At 36.7% G+C, this 22,491-nt stretch overlaps 1 protein-coding gene across 1 annotated transcript in view; it reads left to right on the top strand.

Moving 5' to 3' along the window:
• Positions 1-1,248: 1,248 nt before the first annotated feature.
• jph1a (junctophilin 1a) overlaps positions 1,249-22,491 on the top strand; it is a 34,987-nt gene continuing 13,744 nt past the window's right edge. The window contains exons 1-2 of the mRNA XM_082183632.1: positions 1,249-1,932; positions 3,691-4,453. Coding sequence (XP_082039758.1) covers positions 1,554-1,932; positions 3,691-4,453 — 1,142 coding nt within the window. The 5' untranslated portion in view covers positions 1,249-1,553. The remainder of the gene's footprint in view (positions 1,933-3,690; positions 4,454-22,491) is intronic.

Here is a 22,491-nt window from a genome sequence, read left to right as displayed (position 1 = left end):
TAAGAAACATGATGTCATGTCGTGTAGAGTTTTAGATAAGTTAGATAATTATAATTTATTTTAAAGAATTTCAAATCATCTTTGGAAGTATGCTGATGCCCCCTAGTGGCTTCTGGGATCCTGGTTGAGAACCACTGCTTCAAGTCATCATCTTGATTAAAGGGAAAAATAGAATTGCAAAAATAAAGAACATTCTACAATGTAAAAAAAAAAAAAAAAAAAAAAAAATCGATTAAAAGTACAATCGATTTAATTTTTTAAGCACAATCTATATAAGTCATTTAAACTTAAATCACATTAAACTGACTTAAAAATGAGTTGAATCTTTTATAACTTATAAAAAAGTTGAAAATTGCTTAACTTATTTTGATGAGTTAAAGCAATGTAAAAACATATGTTGTAAAAACGTATTGAGTTTCAGTGAAAATGTTGCTATTTTATAAAACGAATGGCATGCAGAGTTGTGGGTTTGCAACAATCTGTGAAATATAGGCCTACTTCTATAGTTCTACATTTACATACGCTTATATATAGCTTTTATCAGCAGTTCGCCTGTCCATGATGGTCAATTTCCACCATCTGAACCATTTAATGCCACAAGAACAGAGGTATATTATAGTCACATTATTTCCAACATTAGCTGCCAGAGAAAGAAAAAGAAAGAAAATACATTTCAGTGCTATGAAAACGTCATTCGCAAAAGCCCACTTCTTTTCATGTATTGTAAATTGTCCTATCAGCCTTCATTAAATAATGGCAAACTGTATTGTTCTTCACATTCTAAAATGTCATTCTGAAAATATAAAAAGCACATCAAATACACAAATGTATTAGCCTTTCAAATCCTTCCATAATCATTTTGAGTAAATACAAATGCAAAATTATTTTTCCATTCCACAAAAAAATAAAAATAAAGTTCAGCTTAAATCTTCCCAAAATATGTTTAATTGGTAAATTCTCGGTAGTCTATTGTAAGATAATTCTTCAAATTAGTTATGGGATACATTTTATTTATTCATTCATTCATTCATTCAATCATTCATTCATTCATTCATTCATTCATTCATTTATTTATTTATTTATTTATTTATTTATTTATTTATTTATTTATTTATTTATTTATTTATTTATTTCAAATAAAGAAGATAAAAAAATCAAAACAAAGTGAACCTGCGCGTCTTCAGTGAGGGTGAAGTGGGCGTGGCCGCGCCGATGACGCGTGATGATTGACAGCGTCTCTCGCAGCTGAGCTGAGGCGCGCGCGGTCTCGGTGTGTGCGCTCTCTCTCTGCTCTGCGCAGCGCCTGCGAGCGGGAGGGAGTCGGCGGTTCCAGCGTGTGCGGCTTCGGTAATGATGCACTAAACCTGCCTCCTCATTCATACTCTCACAACCCAAGCAAAAATACCAACCAACAACATCTCCACTGTGATTAATTCGCCTAAGTTTCATCGTTGCTACTGAACTCGGCTGGGAAAAAAAGGTTTAATGAAAGAGAAAGACGAGAAGAAGCGCACGGCAACGTTACGACTGTTTTTATTTTCATCCCATTCTGAATGACGGGCGGACGGTTCGACTTCGACGATGGAGGCACTTTCTGTGGCGGATGGGAGGACGGGAAAGCCCACGGACACGGCATCTGCACGGGACCCAAGGGTCAAGGCGAGTACGCCGGGTCCTGGTCCCACGGTTTTGAGATAGTCGGGGTCTACACCTGGCCCAGCGGGAATACGTACCAGGGCTACTGGTCGCAAGGCAAACGCCACGGGCTTGGTGTTGAGACCAAGGGGAAATGGCTTTATCGTGGGGAGTGGAGTCACGGGTTCAAGGGTCGCTATGGAGTTCGGCAGAGCACCAATACACCTGCTAGATACGATGGGACATGGAGTAATGGACTACAGGATGGATATGGAGTCGAAACCTATGGGGATGGTGGTAAGTGCCACTGCTGTTTACAAATGTCAAGTATGTTGAGGGGTTCGAATCGTAAGCAATTGCATGATTACGATTCCGGTTCCTTTATTTAATGTCACAATAATGATTTTTTTTAGTAGTTTTGAGGAAGAAACGTCAAAAAAACACACACACACATGCTTTGATAGCCTACACTGCTCTTAGCAGCTTGTTGTCAAACGATCATTGCAGATAAAACAAATCAGGGATCAATTTTATTCTGCAGAAAGACAAAACCAGCATATATATATATATATATATATATATATATATATATATATATATATATATATATATATATATATATATATATATTAGCCTATAACGTATTTCATTCATTCATTCATGCAGAAAAACTCATGTCTTTGACTACAAATGTACAAATGATCATAGAACAACCAGTCTAACGACGCCGTTTTAAGCCTCAAGAGTTTAGTGCAACATAACACTGTAACAGCTGTTGCTTCGTTTAGATTCGGACAAGACGATAACTTGCGGTTCAGTAAGTGAGTCAGATTAATTCAGAAACGGCTCCGACTGATCCATAATTGTTTTTGATTCACTAAAAAGAACCGGCTCATAAGAATGTATCGTTTGGGAGTCTTAAATTGTATTGATTCATTTAAAAGAATCTGATCATACGTTCGTTTGAAAATCGGACGCACTGTTCGTACTGTTTTTTTGTTTTGTTTGTGTTTTTATTGAATTGAATTTAGATTTAAAGTACATTAATTGCAAGATTCTGTTTACAGACAGACATTATACAGAAAACAAATTATGACTAGAAAAAGAAATACACAAAACAACAATAAAATACTATTAAAATGAGGTGCTAAGTAATGAATAAAATAAGATAGAAAATACAAATTAATTGCATATATAATATAAAATAAACATTTATCAAGGCTTTGTGTAGAGAAAACTGTAATATATTATGTACATATTATGTATTTATAGTTTTTGAATAGATTGATTAGGCCTATATATTCTCAAAACCGAGTCATTCGCTCAGGAATTGTGCACACACTGGTCTATCTGGATGTTAGCTTTTGTTCACTAATAAGAACCAACTCGTGAGATTCAGACTGCACTGGTCGATGTATGGTTTGTGCTGATTTTGTAAAGGTCTTCACTCTAAATACTATTATTCAATTCCATAAGAATGCAATTATAAGAAATTTAATGGAATAGAACGTCATGAAAAAGAACCAATTCAAGGTTCCTAACTCTATTTATGTTTTGGCCAACTGTCAGGTCAGAGGTCATTGCCAGTGTGTGTACATAAAATCCAATGCTTTCAAAGTACAATAAACAAATGCTGGTGATATTAAGATAAATATACATAAATGCATAACATATAGGCTAATTTTAGCAAGATTGTATATTAAACTTGTGCCACAATCTACTCTATGCTTTTTCAATGCATCGCAATGTGACATCCAACATTTACCTAATGCTTTGCATTTTGGAGCCATATTAGTTTCCAAATGTGCTTGCTGATATTGTGTGTAAAGAGTGTCAGTGGTTTAAGCTCTGATGAACTCTGTACATAAAACATAACTCTCATGCAACTAACATTAATTGATACTTGATATGCTAATGTACCTAAAATGCATGCTTTCTTTAATCATTAAGGCTATATTTGAGACTAAAATTATATGGTCCAAACCAACTTTACCAGGCTTGTGCTGTTCATTTACTTGATCTACACAAGTTTAACTTTGTTTTGTGTTTCATAAGGCACTTATCAAGGCCAGTGGATGGGGGGCATGAGGCATGGCTACGGTGTGCGACAGAGCGTGCCTTACGGAATGGCCACCATCATACGCTCTCCGCTTCGCACCTCCCTGGCCTCCCTAAGGAGTGTGCAAAGCAATGGCGCCGTCCTGCAGGATACGGTACCCGACACGCCAGTTGGAAGCCGTGGTGGTTTCGTGCTGAATTTTCACAGCGACACCGAAGTCGTCACCGGCAAGAAGAAGGGCCTGTTCCGCCGCGGGTCCCTCTTTGGCAGCCTCCGCCAGCTACGGAAATCTGACTCCAAAACGTCCATCTCTAGCAAACGGAGCTCGGCGCGTAGTGACGCCACCATGAGCCGCATCAGCTCCAGCGACGCCAACTCCACCATCAGCTATGGAGACGGAGAAGTGCCCGATGAGTTCACGCCCATGGAGGACCACGTGGATGCCACCACCACCGAGTCCTACATGGGCGAGTGGAAGAATGATAAGCGCAATGGATTTGGAGTCAGTGAGCGATCCAATGGGCTGAAGTACGAAGGGGAATGGATGAACAACAAGAGGCATGGATACGGATGCACAATATTCCCAGATGGAACCAAAGAGGAGGGGAAGTATAAAAATAATGTGTTGGTGCGTGGGATAAGGAAGCAGCTTATTCCTCTTAAAAACCATAAAACTAAAGAGAAAGTGGACAGGGCCGTGGAGGGGGCTCGAAGGGCGGCAGCTATCGCCAGGACGAAAGTGGAAATAGCAGTTTCAAGGTAAGGCACCTCCTCTGCTGAAAATCTCCTTTCTGGGGCAAAAAATTAAAATTCTCTCATCATTTATTAACCCTCATGTTTTTCAAAACTTGTATGACTTTCTATATTTAGTGGAATGGGAAAGGAGAAACGTTGAAGAATGTCCACTCTTTTTCATGTAATGAAAGTGGATGGGAATCTGAGCTGTTGAGCTCCAAAATGACAAAAAAATATTCTGAAGCCATAAGATAGTTTTGTGTGAAGAAAAAAAAACAGGCCCTAGTCTAAATCTTTCCCAATCCCCTGCACTGCAGTGTTATTGTTAACCCTTAAATGCAAGAATGTTTCGCCAATCATTATTACATATTTGGGTCTTTAGTGACCCAGATCTATATCTAACACGGATGGATCTCTACCTGTCGTGATAATATAAAACTTTCCTGATATTAGAGTAACAATTACAGAGGAATAAAATAAAGCATATTTTGTTACCTTTTGGATCTTGGAAGGGGTTCAGTTTGAGCAGATGTTTTATACCATCATCACTATCCTCATCAGAGCTCATTTCCCAGTATTCAGCATCTGGCTCATATTCACAATCTCAAACATATTCTCAAAACTATAATTTGCAACATCTTCAAAATCAATATTTTGATCCCTGACAGCTTAAAGTAAATAAAGCTAAATAGAAATATATAAAAAAATGTATAAAAATGACAAAAGCCCATAACAAAATTACTAAAACTTTAAATAAATAAAAAACTGAAAATATAAAAATAAAAGCCTTTTAAAATAAATAAATAATATAATAATATTATATAATAAAAATAAAGTGGTATAAAAATGAAACTCCACTGTAGCTTTTATATATCAGTTGCACTTCCACATATTCATATTCAGAACATTTTGATAATCAGTCACATTTTGGTCTGTTAGTCACAAAAAGCTATATGGCTTTCAAATAAATGGTATATAGCACATGAGTCGTATGGACTACTTTCATGATAGTTTAATGGTGTGTTTTTGTCATTTTGAAGCTCAACAGCACAGATCCCCATGTGCGATCATCATTATATGGCCAGTACATTCTTCTCTTTTGTATTGGATGTAAGAAAGTCAAATGTTTTTGAAACGACATGAAAGTGAGTAAATGATTATAACAAGAATATATGACTTGACTGTCACAACTGTAGAGACATCAAGAATTTGTAATATATCATGTGCAATCTCGACAGGTTGACTTGAATCTGTTGTGATCAAGTTCACCAACCACATCAAGCCTTCTGTAACATTCCCAAGATTGTTACTACTTGCACTGTTAAGCTGTGATGTCTGCATGGTTCAGACGTATGGCGTATGGGGCGACTATTCAGATTTCATTCATTAACCGTATGTCATAGACCTATTTTTAGATGTTGCTTCACAGTCACACCAACCATGTTCGGCAAAGCTCAGGTGTTTTTAACAGATTTCTTTTGTTCGATCTTCTTTAGGAAGTCTGAATTTTAAAAGGCTGCACAAACAACCTTTTTGAGGATTGGTGTCTATTATTTGTCCATAGCTCAGGTGCACAGGGAGCAGTCATGAGGTCATGCATCTCATGTACTCTATTATGATGTCTGTTCCCTTGCCAAGAGCCATACTAGACAGACATATTTTAATAGATGTGTTGTGTAAACCACTTATTCAAGGCACGCAAATTCAAAGCATCCTAAACAGGTCTTGGGGAACTCACATGCTCATGTTACTTCCATTAACCACCCGAACAGATGCTTCGTCAAACATCTTCAATCAAACGTCTTCAATAGACCAAATTCCATAAGGTATGAATGTATACAGACACTGTATGAGCATAACCAGTGGATTAGAGAGTTTACTTGCAGCCAATGAAGGATTAATGAAGGATTATCCAAGTCTGTGATTTTTACACAAACAAACATTAGAGTATTTTAATATAGTGAAAGTTATCCTTATGTGCTCCCACTCATAATGTTGAAGCCACCGAATGAACAAGGGTCTTGGTTAAAAAATTAGTGGGCTTGCACTACAAAAAAAAAAAAAAAAAAGACTTCTTAATGGGTTTTATAGGGATAGTTCATCCAAAAATGATAAGCCTAATCATTTACTCACCCTCAAGTTGTTACAAACCGATATGACTTTCTTTCTTTTACACAAATACATGTTTTCAACATTGATAATAATATGACATATTTCTTCAGCATATTATAATGATTTCCGAAGGATCATGTGACAGAAGACTGGAGTAATGATGCTGAAAATTCACCTTTGCCATCATAGGAATAAATTACATTTGAACATATATTAAATTGTTATAATAATATAATAATATTATATTGCGCAGAAAGAACTTAATACGCATGTGCACGCCATTGGCGTTATCACTGGTTCGCTATTTTGAAGTTTGCGCAGAAAGAACTTAAGAGTTTTCTGTTAAAACAGAACAGCAAAGCTGCTTTGGAATAATCTACATTGTTAAAAGCGCTATATAAATGAAGATGACATGACTTGATTTGACTAAAATAGAAAACAGTTCTTTCAAATTGTTATAATATTTCACAATATTTATTTTTACTGTATTTGACTTCTTTCAAAGACATTACAAAATCTTCCCAACCCCAAACTTTTAAACGGTAGTGTAGATACAGTAGTTTCCATATTCTCAGTTAGAATGTAAGACATTGTGCCATTTTAATGGCCCAAAGCCAACACAGAAATGATGTGATTGGTATAAAGCGACAGACCAGAATTGCACAGATTCTGACTTCCTGTGTCACTCCAATTTGGAACTGAACCGGTAACCTTTGTAACATTTAACCCCTACCCACTAACGTAGGTGTAACGAATAAAAGAGCACTTTTCAGTCCAGATCTTTTATTTATGGGTTAAAGACCATAAATAAAAGACCATCATTAGTAAATGATTGTTGGTATGTGTATATGAGCACGTCTGCCTCATGTGTGTGTTCCGGCTGCCTCATGACTCTGACGTTCTGACCTCATGTTGATCAGCCAATCAATAAATAAATACCATGATGTAGAATATAGGCAGCACTGCCAGTGTACAAAGGGGTCAAACAGGTTAACAGTTGGTTTGAGTGGCACTTTCAGGCTATTTACAGTTTCTGTGTTTATTATAACATGGAATAAGCCACATAGCACATACTGGGCACCATTAGCTGAGTATCTGGCATTTGTCCCACTCAAGAGTGGCCTGTGTTCTGTGGTTACCTCTCCCTCAGCGAGCAGTGGGTCAGGGTTACAGGGCTTACGCTCCAGGGTCAGTACCAGTGCTATGAAATTAAAGTAAAGCCATTTTACTATGCATTACTTGCATTCAGTTACAGCTGAGCTAGAGCTTGCTTGCAGGCTAACGGTTACAATCTTGGCTGGCTATCAGTGCTTTAGAGATTGATACAGTAATACTGCTCCGTATCTTCACTCCACCCTGGAGTGTATTCTCTTTAAAGGGTCGTAAATATAATCCCACACACCCCCTTTCCTGAGGGGCTGGGCTCTTGCTGTGGTCAACAGAATCTGCTGTTTTAGGAGTTGGTGTGAAAGGTTAACTTGCGTACTTGGCCTCACTGTGAAAGGAAACGTGATAGATTCAGTGTCAGGGCAACTACAGAATATAACAGGTTCACTTTAGGATAAGACACAGTGTTAGTCAGGGAAATTGTTGACAATTTGGTTGGTTGTACACATTGGCGGGGTTAGCTTTAACTTTGTTTGGACCTACAATTAGGTTGAATAAATCTCTTATTATTGAATAGCATTTCTTTATTATCACTCCTTAAAAAAGTTGACACATCAAGAGCTTCAAAAAAAAGAAAAGAAAAAGAAATGAATCTGACTGCCCAGTGCCCAGGTCACATTTTACCCTAGAATTTATTCACAATAAAAAATACTGTCATACTCTTTTATTTTAAAGGCACAGAACATGCGGCCATAACCTATAAATACTTAATTATTACATTTAAATATTGTATTTTTTCATTTTACATTTATGAGAATTAGGGTCAATAGGGAAAATAAGGTCAATTTAAAAGAAAATCTTAATGGTGCAAAAATAAGTTTAGTTTCTTTGTTTCTTATTTGTTCTTTAGGTTTTTCAGATGTAATATGACCCTAAGAACGAATTAAAACCTGTGGGGGGTCACATTAGGCCATTGATATTTATTAACTCCCAAAACGTTGAGCATGAGCATAAATTGATAGAAATTTCTAAATGTGGTATGAATATGCGCAAACCCCACCTCCCCCCATTTATAATGACTGCCTTGCCACTGGCTATACTAGTGATTATGAATGAGAGAATGAGAGAGGTAAAAGAGCCCTTCAATTTTCCCTCCCACCTTTCTCACCCTCTTCACACTCAGCTCCAGTTGATATTAGTCATTCACCATAAAAAGGAGGGAGTATAGGAGCATTTAATTGTTCAGTCAACCTACAGCCCTGTGCTCTCTCTCTCTCTCTCTCTCTCTCTCTCTCTCTCTCTCTCTCTCTCTCTCTCTCTCTCTCTCTCTCTCTCTCTCTTATGCTCACTGGTGTGTCAGCAGCACAGAACTCTGGCTGACTAAATAAGGCAAGGATGGAGTCAACTTATCAGCTCTGGACAGAAATACATAAGCCAGTAAACAGTTGATACAGTAGCCCATCACTGCCAGGCTGTCATCTGTCCTACGTGCCAATAGAGTTCACAAATGTTTATCGTCAATCGCAACAATGACTTCATCTGCATTTGTCCCTTACTCGCATGCGAGAACACAGATATAAACACGCTGACACACTGACTATGAGCCAGTTAGTTAGTAAAGGAAACAGCAAAGAATAACAATAATTATGACATAAAATGCTGGATGTAGGTTATTTCAATCAAATAATAGGAAATAAAAAGCTGCATTTACTTGATCAAAAATACAGTAAAACACAATAATTTCAATATAATTTGTAATTCAGCAGCCATTACTTAGGTCTTCAACGTGGCATGAACCTTCAGAAATCATTCTGATATGATGATTTGCTGCTCAATAAATTAATTATCAATGTTTTTTAAAAAGAAAAATTCAAATGAACCATATTTATTTGAATGTATCCTGAATAAAAGTATTGACTTCAAATTTATTTTTTTATCTTACTGACCCCAAACTTTTGAACGGTAGTGTATTTAACATAAAAATAATATAAATAAATAAAGATTATAAGGCTAAGAAATTATAGTTTGCATGTTCCAATGTTCAAACTGTTGAATATAATATATAATTAGACCATTCATTTTAGGCAGTGCTTTAGAAGGCACAGAGCCATTTTTAAAAAGCACAGAGTGTTTTACAGTGTGTGAAAAAATCCACTTACAGGAAAGAACAGACTCTGATTGGTTGAGGAAGCTGTCCGTTACCTGCTTCGCCCAATCCCTCCGATCTGTATATCGCTGTGGCAGAACTGCAGTGAGGGATTACTTCATGTTGACAGGTTATGAGTGAGGAGCCTGTCCACATCCAGCTCAACGCAGGCCCACGTGAGAGCCACCCTACCCTCCAGCACAGCGCAACCACTAAAATTAAACGTGCTGATGCCGAACTCCCAACAAGTCCCCTTATTAGAGCTTAATATGAGCAACACATAAAAAGACTGATAGACGCAGCCATCGTATTTTTAATTAATACATTCTGGAATGAGGACACATAAATTATAGCTGTGGTGAAAATGGAAAGCATGCTCGATTACATCTCAATTTCTCTCAGAATGCTGCCATGATTAGTTTGTAGTGTGGCAAGTCCATTGCTGGATGTCAGTAAAATTGAAGCGAAATGTGATTATTGAAACACTTGCATAATTTATGTTAATATGTAATAATCCTCAGCTGTAGTGATTGATATTAGCAATCGTGTTTAACGCCAAGATTAGTGTCTCGCTGTCAGACAAAACATCTGCCAGCTTTATCATGCGGCCTCTCCATCCTCACCCTCCCTTTTGGAGCATCACATGGTATTAATAACAGAAAGATCTCTGTGTACAGTAAATATTAGGAACGGCACTGAATTGGCACGTAAAACTGCCCTGATCAGCACCTCTGGACAGAACACCGCTGTGTCAAAGTTTTTTGTTTTTGTTAGTATCCATTAAACCTTTGCAATCTCTGCCTGTATATTAATCCCACTGTATCTGTCTTCACTTCCTGTGCTACATCTCTGGCCTTTGTTTAACGCCACCACCTTTTTCTAAGCTCATTAGATCATTCAGGAGATTTTAAATCCTGTGTGCTTATCGTAGAGCTTATTGAACTTTATATGACCCAATAATATTAATATAATAATCGGCACAGTGCCATACTGCGAAACATGGAATTTCTTACTCTTTGCGTGGCAGTGAAAATATTTTGCCGTCCTTTAAACGAGATATATTTATTTGAGAAGCAAATTGTGTAATAAGCTGTTATAAAGATAAAAATATAAATGATAAAAAAATATTTTAAAATATAAACCATACAAATGTAACCTTAAAGACAAATCAAATGTCCAAATATATATCATGTTAACATAAATCATATCATAAATAACTGTTCATATTTTGATTCAAGATTTATTTTTTATTTATATAATGTTATAAGCTGAATTTTCAGCATCATTACTCCAGTCTTCAGTGTCACATGATCTTCAGAAATCATTCTAATATGCTGATTTACTGCTCAAGAAACATATCTTATTATTATCCATGTTGAAAACATTTGTGCTGCTTAATATTTTTGTGGAAACCGTGATACATTTTCTCAGGATTTGTTGATGAATAAAAAGTTCAAAAGTTGTTTTATAACATTTATACATTTCTTTTCTGTCACTTATGGGCTGGGTTTCCCGAAACCTCCTTAACGCTACGTCGTTCTTAAGTTACACCTTAAGCTGTACCTTATCGTTAATACGTGTTTCCCGAAACGTTCTTAGTTAAGTATACCTTCTGTAAGTCATACGTTCGGAAGGTTGGTCTGGACCACTCTTAGCTTTACCTTATCACTGTTGCAAGTCTATATGAATATAATTCTGAAGTTTTAATACTCCCAGACAGTGTTAAATTAGGCTAATTCAAGTATTTTCATGCAAAGAATAAAATTGTCATTACACTGATTGTTGTTAGATTTTTAATTATATTATTATACAATATTATTAATTTAATTAAAGAGCGCTTTTAAAGGCCAGTGAAAGCATAGGCTACTGTCAGTTAAGTCCTATTCGGACGCTAATATTGTTTCTCATGTCATGGGCTCGTACGGTATTTTAAACATTTACAGGGGTAAGACGGTGATTTTAGTGCCGTCCGAATCCATAATATCAGTGTTTTTTCTCACCCAACCCACGTAAAAATCCCTGGCCAAATTAGTACCTACTGTTTTTTGACAAACAGGTCGTGTGGTAATTTAACTGCCGTCTGAATCCACATCTCTGCGTTTACAAGAAGAGATTCAAAATCCACTGTTTAAATCCTTTTTGATCACTGCCGAGCACCGTACGTTAGATGTACACTTTTATTACTGAAATGCTGGAAAGTATTTACAAGAACAATATTTCATCGCAGCTCCACCTATTCCCAAAAATTGGAAAGAGAAGAAAGCACGTCAAAATTTGAAATGGTTATTATGGCAGCAATATATGAAAAAATTTAAAAATATGTAGTCTAGGCTATTATAGGCTATTATAATTTGGATTATTTTTGAGTCCTAATAAATGCAATTTCAACTATTTCTGAAGTGCTTCTTTTATAAAGAACACCGCTTTCTCACATAAACAGCCCCTGCACGAGAGAATAATTGATTCTCGAGCCATCGATATCAACAAATTCAGCACCATCGCCACGGACAACACCTGGTAATGTCGCACGTAAGAAGGTATATCTTAAGCAGCTTCCTAAGGTATGGTTCGGGGAACATGCCTAGAAATGGTATACCTTCAGTTAAGTTATACCTTAAGAGTCTTCGTAGCGCGCTAAGACAACGTTATCGGGAAACCCAGCCCTGATCAGTTTAAGGCATCCTTTCTGAATAAAAGTATTAATTTCTTAAAAATAAAAATAAATCTTACGGACCCCAAACTTTTTAACAGCAGTGCATGTTTATATATATATATATATATATATTTTTAAATCATACATTTTTCTACAGTGCATATGGATTAAGAATCAATATTATATATACCGATATTGCACAAGTAAACAGCATACTAGTATTAAGACTTAATATAATTAAGATAATACTAATAGTATTAAGAAGCAAACTATCCTCTTCCCCTTTCACCTATAGATTGAAATGAAAGATGTGTTCTGGAGTTGTTCGGTAGGGCCATACGGATTTGTTTGCATGTGAATCAAAGCAGTGAGGTGTAAGATGTGTCCACTTCACCTGCTTGTATCGACCGCGCGCCTGTGAATGGAAGGAGAGGAAGCAGAGGCCAGGAAACGGTTTTGCCCTAATTAAAATTGCAGCTGGAGCTCGTTGCATTCTGTTGCCAGGCGATGTGACCTTTCCTCTAACAGGGTGCTATGAACGCTGTACAACAGACATCAAGTTTCTCAACAACGTACCCGAGTGTGTGTGTTTAAGCTCACGATGCTTTCGCTTGAATGCCCGACATGTCATATCCCACCCTGCTGGAAGATGTGTGTTTGTGCGCAAAGAGTGTTAAGTGAGTATATGTGATCCTGTACGTGCTCTACAGCCGTAAAGTCTTTATTTCGCTTGGTTTGTAAAGCTCTTGCTATTTGTTAACACAGGGCCAGATGATGTGTAGAAGCACCTGCCAGAGTGCTGTAGCGTTGCCATGGCGACCGCATCCTGTCAGCCATGCACTGCTTTTTCTGCAGTAGAAGCGTTACTGTGAGGGAGGCAGATGGTTCGCTCCTACTTCCTGTTTATTTAATTCATTAATTTAATAAAGAGCAAAAATTAGAAAGCGATGGCAACGTGACCACTGTGTGCTGATCACAAGATAAAAACAGAATGCAAATGTTGCAAGCTTTTGTTATAAAATGGCAGATATAAATAAGGTTCGCTTATTAAATGAACATTAAAATGAATAGGTGGACAATGTAATCTTTGATAATCATTGATATATTCTCAAGATTAAAGATGGCATGAAATCAAAATGACTTGATCAAAATGATTTGTGGCTTTTAGTAAATATCTGTTAGCTTAGAGGTGGGAGATCTGAAGATTTTATATCATAATCGATCTTGAAGACGTTCATGAACTATATTTCAAGCGAAATCGTAGAGATCGTGATCTTTTATGTCCTCTTAATAATGTTAAAATACAGCAATGACTGTCTACTCGATGGCTGTGCTGACTGGTCAAATTATATCATGTGTCTTTCATGTGTGGTGACGCATTTGAACAATAATTCAACAGCAGGGCTGAATACAATTTTAGTTTTAGTATTTTGGCTTCCAACGATTCTGAAATTGTGATAATCAAGATAAAATGATCATTGTGCCGCATGCCGTTCCTTTCCTATGAAGCGGCTATCCTATTTTTCGATTTTTTTGGAAGTCCATCAAAGCGCATCCATCCATGATAAAAGTGCTCGACACTAGGGTTGGGCGATGTCCCCTAAATTGGCAGTTGACGATGTTTACAGTAAAACATCGCGATGGACGATGATATCGTCGGGGGGTGCTGACGATCACGAAGAGACAGAGAGAGTGCACATTGTAGCTACTTATATCTACTGTGTTTACGCAACGGGAATACTCGGCTTGGCATTTTGAAATGTGGCTCTCCATCGTGATGTCGGTCAGCCATCACGATGTACGATGATATCGTCCATCGGCACAACCCTACTCGACACGGCTCTGGCGGGTTAATAAACACCTTCTGAAGTGAAGCGATGCGTTCGTGTAAGAAAAATATCCATATTTAAAACTTCCGGCAGACGGCCGTACGCAAGTCGACTTACGCCAAAAGAGTAACACTTGACGTAGGATGTAGGAGTAGCGTAAGCTTAGATGCCTCTCGCGGTTCAAACAGCGGCTGGGCAACCGTGTTCGTCATTACGTTGTGCGTTAAGTTCACCTATACACATATACACCTAGGATGGCTTCAGGGTGAGTAAATCATGAGCTAATTTTCATTTTTGAGTGAACTATCCCTTTAAAGCCTAATGCAAATGCCTGCTGTTGTGTGTCATTAATGTTAAACGAAAGACTAAGACAAAATCACTCACTGCTCTTAGTATTTTTATAAGATTCAATGTATATTTAATTGATACAGTTAAGACTATGCAGTGTTTTAAAGCATAACTCAGGGTTTAATGACCATTTTGACAACTGATTGTTTAATGCAATACTAAATAACAAAAATAACAATAACAAAAAAAATGTTTGAAACCCATTCAAAAAACCAATTGCCTAAGTACGCCATCCTTGCACCATCACTTTACTATCCCTTGAGGCCATGGCCCATGGGAGAGGATTTGTGAATGGCAGAAGAACTGACAATGTAGGTCACTCACATTACAATGACAACATGGCTAATGTACTACAACCGGATTGCATTCATGCTATATAGAATGTACTTTTCAATGACTTATTCAAAATAGTACCTTCTCAGAGAGTTTGCGTTTTTTGGACGCAGCACATCAAATAGCAAATCATGCTCAGAAAGAAATATTTACTGCACAGTTTATACTCCATACTGCCTACTATTCTTTTAAGGATGAAGTGAAACAGTAGCCAGTAGTCATAACAGACTTTTAAACAGTAGTATGCTGCATTGGTGTCATGTTTAACTCAGAAAGTTATTTTGCCATTTTGTTTATTTTTGTGTAAAGAAAATCTGGTACTCCAACCAAATAATCAGTCAAGATAAAATAAATATATTAATGTTGCGGCTTAAATTACTTCCTGTTCATTTTGGCAAGTGTAGTAGGTCATTTGGGTAATTCTGTACTTACAGGAAATTTGCATTCTGTGCAAAGTATGTATATGGGAAAGGCGCTTTATAAATAAATGTATTATTATTATTATTATTTGCAGACATAGTATGCTCTGCTATTCCTATACTATTCCTATTCCTATATAGTATACGTAGTCCATGCATAGCTGTGTCGAATCGAAAGACTATTATTTTGTCAAGTGATTTCATGGGCTTTTTAAGCAGGAGATCATATAATGCTCACTTTAGTGGGTGTATTTTGCGAAGCGTTATGCTGAAATGCCTCGGGTTAACTCAGGGCATCAGCCAATGAGGAATAAAAGTAATACTTTTCACATTGATCTGAGATCTGCCATGCAGTTCATTTTAATTTTAGCATGTGAATGTTTGTTCAATATTCAATATTTGTTGAGCCCTGCAATGGGCTGGCCATCCTTTCATGTTGTTTACCCACCTCTGACCCAAGACGCTGGGTTAGGCTCCAGCCCCCGTGACCTAATAAGGATGAAGCGGTTTGGATAATAGATGGATGGATGGAATATTTTGTTCAAGGCAGTATGTTCTAAAGATTCTGCAGATGTCACTATAAGCTGTTGAGAATAATAAAAGACATAGGCTACTTCCACTTTCTGATGTTACTAGAACATGCAAAGAATCAGCTGAAGTTTGCAATGAGAAAAATCTCAAATAGGATGTCTTATGTGGCCTTTTTGGATTTGATGTCACACTGAAACTCACTCAAGCACAAGTATCCAGGGTTATTGTGAGCTGGTGATATCTGGAATACTTTAAATCGTCAATGACTGCCACTCAAAGTAAGTATGTCAAAAAGAGATTAAAGAGCTAATCCAGACAGAAATGCCCATGCACTGCGTATTTTCTATTTAATCAAAGCTGATTTTGACTATTTTCCCTGCCAAGCATCTGTCTATGGTTTGGTAATGGATGCTGAAGAGATGTTGCCTCTTTAGACGTTTTGGGATATGTACTACGTGTTGAACAGCTCACTAACCTGAACTTGCCTGCAACAGACAACCAGGATTCATTTCTGATTTCAGCCATGTCGTAAAACATTCTTTATTAACGACATTTGAGTGATAAATTGGATGAGGTGGAATATGCAATTCTTTTGGACGAGATCCCACTGTTTTGCCTTATTTTTGCCCAACAAAGCATCCTACACCAAGTCTCCCATCAGCCTCATTTATCTCATTCTGAAAGTCTTCTCTCATTTTGTACTAGATAAATATTAGGATCTGTTTTTGTGTTGCTGTAGATCTTTTTCTAGATTAAATGTGCTCATATGCTCATTAATCAGTGAGACTGACAGAATGCCAAAGCATTAACATCTTCATGTTTACAATGGCTGTATTCTTGTCATCATTGTTTATGTAGGTTGTTCCACATACCATTTTGTTCCTCAACTCATTTTCAAATCAACACAGCTTGGATAAATGATTATGTTTTGTTGTTTATTTTAGCAAGCCATTCATTATGTCAGCATAATTCCACATTCCCACCTGCTGGGAGTCCGGCATCAGACGCTTCATGTATGTAAAAGCATTGTGCTAATTGTATACAATTTTAAGTATGCTAAACGCTACATTTCAACATCTGACTGATTTTCTGAAGTGTATTCCACTCAGTCTACGTATGTATGTGCTTAATGCGTTTTTATACTACCAGTATTGTAATATAGTTTCAAAATCATTTGGTCTCATCATTTACGCTCAGGTCGTTTTTGAACACTTTATTTTATATGCTTCTATTTTTCTGCGGACAACAAAATAAGAATCTTTTTGAAGAATCTGCACTTGGGTACTTTCCTTGACATGGAAAAGCTTCATGTCATGTTTCAAAAACAACACACCAAAAAACTACATGAATTGCTCTAAATCGCCTGACTTTAGAAGAACTTTATTTAGTTAGTATTCACTGATAATCTTCCCATCCAGTGAACCGTTAACTAAATCATAGAGTCAATGAGTTGAACTCCAGAATTGGATCAGTCCAATTCATAAACAAACCTTTAGTCTAAAATGTTAACTTGATTCATGTTCAACTTAATTACTCAATGATTTGGTCTCAGTGGTTCTCAGTGAATAAGAGCCATATTCTTATTCTCACTCAAATTAACTTATCTTATTCTTATCACACAAAGTTGTCAAGTGACTTGAGAAGATTTTGCATATTATCCAAAATCATATGGATTACACTACTGTTCAGAAGTTTGGGGTCAGTATTTTTTATATGTATCTTATGCTCACCAGGGCTGCAGTTATTTGATCAAAACAGCATATTATTACAATTTAAAATGTTGACATTGATCTATTTTCTGCTTGCTGAGTTTCGATTTCAAAATGTTATTTTATTCATGTGATGGCAAAGCTGAATGTTTAGCATCATTACTCCAGTCTTCAGTGTCACATGATCCTTCAGAAATCATTATAATATGCTGATTTGCTGCTCAAGAAACATTTGACATTATTATGAATGTTGGAAAAACAGTTGTGCTACTTAATATTTTTGTTGAAACCATTATACTTCAGGATTCTTTGATGAATAGAAAGTTAAAAACAACTGCATTTATTTGAAATAGAAATAATTTGTAACATTATTAGTGTCTTTACTGTCACTTTTGATCAATTTAATGCACCCTTGCTGCATTTCATTGTATTTTTATAAGGTCTTTCAAAAAAACATATTGACCACATACATTTAAACGTGTATTTATGCTACTTTTATGGGGTCATTATCAATCAATGAACTGTATGGAAAAGACTTGTGGAACAAGATTTTGTGTTTCATGGAGGAAAGAAAGTCATAAAGGTTTGGAACAACATGAGGGTGTAAATAATTCATTGATTTTTCTGTTTGTGTGATCTATCCCTTTTAGATACTGTTTATCCAGTGCTTCATCAGCCCTTGTCATAGCCTAAAGGGATTTGTTATTCAAAGTGATATAAACCTCTTTATTAGTTATTCAAATGCATAATACGCTGGTCTTTATTATGACTCATAACTGAGACCCGGAGTTTGATTTATGTCTATGTACCACGTAAGCATCTTAGGGGGCAGATTTTGGCTTGTTGAATAAAATGCAAATATCTCCTGTATAACTGAGAAAATGTGGGAGGGAGAAGGTCACTGAGAGAGAGAGAGAGAGAGAGAGAGAGAGAGAGAGAGGCAGGCACATACTGTACCAATTGCCAGAACCGGCTCACTGCAAAACAGTGTTAGTAAATGTAGATTCCGCAAATAGCTCCGGGTGGAAATGAACCTTTTGCTGTGATCAGGAGGCATCCTGTGGTACCACAGCCCTCATCTTAATCCTTATATGAAAACTGGCAAAACTGGTTTCTGATCAGCCATGTTAGCTCGTCTCAATGTGGGCCAATGGCCTGAGGGATGACCAGCCAATCCCGCAGGCACATTTGTCCCGGCCCTGGCCTGAAAGGAGGTCACAAAGAGGGGGTGAAATTCAAGTGCACCATTAAAATTAGAGGGGTGCATACCGAGGTTTTAAATACCCAGAGGTCTTGAAGTAGGTACACACAGAAACTGGTGGGATTTGAATAGAGGGAGAATATGAAATAGAGGGATTTGTAATTGTTATTCTCTCATTCTATAATGCTTCGCATGCTGTTGTACAGTCGAGTCTCTGAGACCACATTGCAAATTGGGAATAAAACATATAAAAAGAATAATGTTTTTTTAATTAAATGAAAACATGAGTAATAAAAAATAAATAAGAAAGATTTGAGATTCTTAAGTGTATGCTAAATACCAAAATATTCTGAAATTCATATACATTTTTCAATTCATGTTGACGGGGGAGGTTTTTTAATTTATTCTTTAATAAATATGAAATAGTGATGTCAGAGTTTTGGACTCCACTAAAAATATTATGCTCACCGATGCTACATTTATTTGATCAAAAAACAGTAATATTGTAAAATATTTTCATAATTTAAAATAACTAATTTCTATTTAAAAATGCAATTTATTCCTGTGATGCAAAGCTGAATTTTCAGCATCATTACTCCAGTCTTCAATGTCACATGATCCTTCAGAAATAATTCTAATATGCTGATTTGCTGCTCAAGAAACATTTCTTATTATTAATATTGAAAACAGTTGTGCTGCTCAATATTTTAACTCTACAAATGTTTATACGTTCACTTTTGATCAATTTAATGCATCATGTGAATAAAAGTATTCATTTCTTTCAAAAAATAAATCTTACTGACCTCAAACTTTTGAACAGTAGTGTATTACTTCATTGAGGTTTTACTGTGAATAATTTTAAACAGATTTGACACAGCTTGCATGGTGTATTTATTTATAATAAAGCATTATGGATTTGCTTATTAAGGGCCGTGAGGTTAAACATTCTGTCAGTGGGGGCCTCCATAACCCCACGGTCTGTCTCATACCCCAAATAGATGCGTCTAGAACTCCCTCACACGTTATCACTTGCTTTGCATGCTTCACACTGTCTACATGAGGACTCTACAATGATCGTTATTATGCGACGATCGGAAATAGAGGTCGATATGTGTCAGAATCGGAATCTGGGCAGAAAGCACCTCTTTGTCCCCAAATGATAAGCTATTTTTGCACTGGTGGCCAGACTATCCCAAAGCATCTGGCCTCTTGCATTTGAAATACGGTTAATGATTAAAACAGACCACCACTTTGTCTAAGAAGGGTTTAACAAAGCCGTAAACATCTCGATCCATCATGGTCACAGGAAGAAACTGATTGATATTATAGAGAACTAAAAGCTTTAGTCTCTTTGCAGAACACTTAGCTATTTATTTCAGACATCGTGAATCTTGACTTGACTCATATTTTGGAGGTAGTTCTTACTGAAGCATCAAGTTGGACTAATCCCCTGCATTTTAGAGAGTTTATTTTGTGCTTTTGATGCTGGGTTGCGTAATAGTTATAGTAATAGCTCTGAACCGACGGGGGAAAATCCCTAATGCCTAATGCATACGCTGCACAGACTCAATCTGGCCTGTCTGTGAGAAGATGAAAACAGTGTGTGTTGCAGCACGTTGGGGGTTTTGAAGGGATTTGAGAAGCAGGTCACCTCTTGATAACTAAGCTTGTGTTTCAGCATGATGCGGGCTTCATTAAAGCCGTCCGGAGGCCAAGCCTATCATGATCCCAACACAACATAAACTTTTACTTGTTATAATATGTGCTAGTATGATCATTTCCTGTGTTCATGATTATTTCGCCTGGAGACATATGGAGACTTTTGCTCTTAAGAAAAAGACCCTCGTAATCTTGTGTGTTTCCACTTGTTTCAAATCTCAACAACGTCCCATGCTGTGCAATGAACATTGTCCTCTTGGTAACTTCCTCAGGCATGTCCCACCCAAGCATATACAGATATAAGATACGATTTTTATTGGTAATAATATTAATTTTATTAACATTTGAACAATGTTATTCATATTAGAAATATTGAAATACTAATATATATACAGGGTCAGTGACTTAAGAAAATTTACGAGCCATAAATATTTTTTACCAGTAATGAAATATAGATTAAAGTTACTAAAGTTATTCAGACAAGAGCAATGAGTGATTGTTCTTTGTTTTTTTGTTGTTTGATTAGCATTAAAAACACAGACAGCTACAGGAATATTAGGCTGACTGTCACTTTAAGAGCTAATGCACAGATCCAATGAATATACTGTCACACTTGCGTTTTATTTCTCAACTGTTTACGTTAGTTAAGGCATAACTGACTGTTTACAAGGAAACTAGCCAATATGGGCATTTTGAGATAATTTTGCCAGTTAGAAGTGGATTTCTGGGTGCGCATTTCGGATGTTTACGCACAGAAGAACAAATTTAGTTCGCTTTTGTGTCTTCTTGAGCTTGTATATTTAAATTGGGTAGGTTTAAACTTTTGTGCCGATGCAGTACTGCCCCATCAACTGTCCTGAGCGCCGTTCACATTTGTTCACGTTCTCACAAATTTGCATTTTTAGAACTCACATTCTCACAAATTTGCATTTTTAGAACTCATAATATTGTTGCGAGCCAACTGGCGATTGGTACCGTTTCATAATATACTCGCCAATACCAATTTGTACTAACATTTGGCGCTTGGCGAGTGTTCATTTTAGGCCCTATATATATGTATGTATGTATGTGTGTGTGTTTGTGTATACAATACTGTGCAAAAGTCTGCAAAAGCACATTTCTACTGTTAGGCAGGTTTCTTCAAGCGTCTTGGAGACGTTGCCACAGATCTCCTTTGCATTTGGCCCATCTCATTTATTTCTGTTTCTTCATGTAATCCCAGACAGACTTGATGATGGTGAGATCAGATCTCCGTGTGGACCACTGGCTGTTGTCAGACTTCTTGTGCATACAAAAATCTCACTGGATTATTACAATTAATTGCAAAAGGAATGTTTGGAAATGTAAACTGATATTTCCTACTGACACACTATAGCAAAATATATAAATAACTGGCTTAAAACCTTTTTGTTTTTGGTGAAAATACTAACGTGCCTAAGACTTTTGCACAGTACTGTATATTTACATTTACATTTATGCATTTCGCAAAATACAGTACTGGATATATACAGTATATATACATATACACACTATAAAAGTATATATAGTATATATTCAAATACTAATATATGATTTGCTCATTATATATAAAATATAGTATTATAATTTTTTATTTAGTAGAATAGTTTATTTATTGGAGTACAGGTCTTAGTGTTCCATGTCTGTTGTGTGCTGAGTAAGAGGGATGTGTTCCTGTGGTCTGTGCCCTCTGACCAGATTAAATGCTTTGTCCCTGTCCGTTTGTAAAAGCAGGATTTGGATTTGACAAAAACAGGGGGATCAGCACACCCCATAGTACTATTTAGGCACAGGAATCCTCTACCCTCCATACACACAGATACATGTGTGCACACATGTGCATGTACACACACAACCTCCCTCTGTCTCCCTATACACAGCTAAAGGCAGGCCACAGTACAAAAGATAATGCATCTGTGTTTCAATAACCCAAACAGCAAACCACTCTGGTTTGGTTCAGCAAACCACTCAGTCAAAGAAATGCTCACTCACACACA

Source organism: Leuciscus leuciscus, assembly GCF_965113295.1.
Source record: "Leuciscus leuciscus genome assembly, chromosome: 11".
In the NCBI taxonomy this organism is placed as follows: domain Eukaryota; kingdom Metazoa; phylum Chordata; class Actinopteri; order Cypriniformes; family Leuciscidae; genus Leuciscus; species Leuciscus leuciscus.
This window is presented reverse-complemented; position numbering and strand designations above follow the sequence as displayed.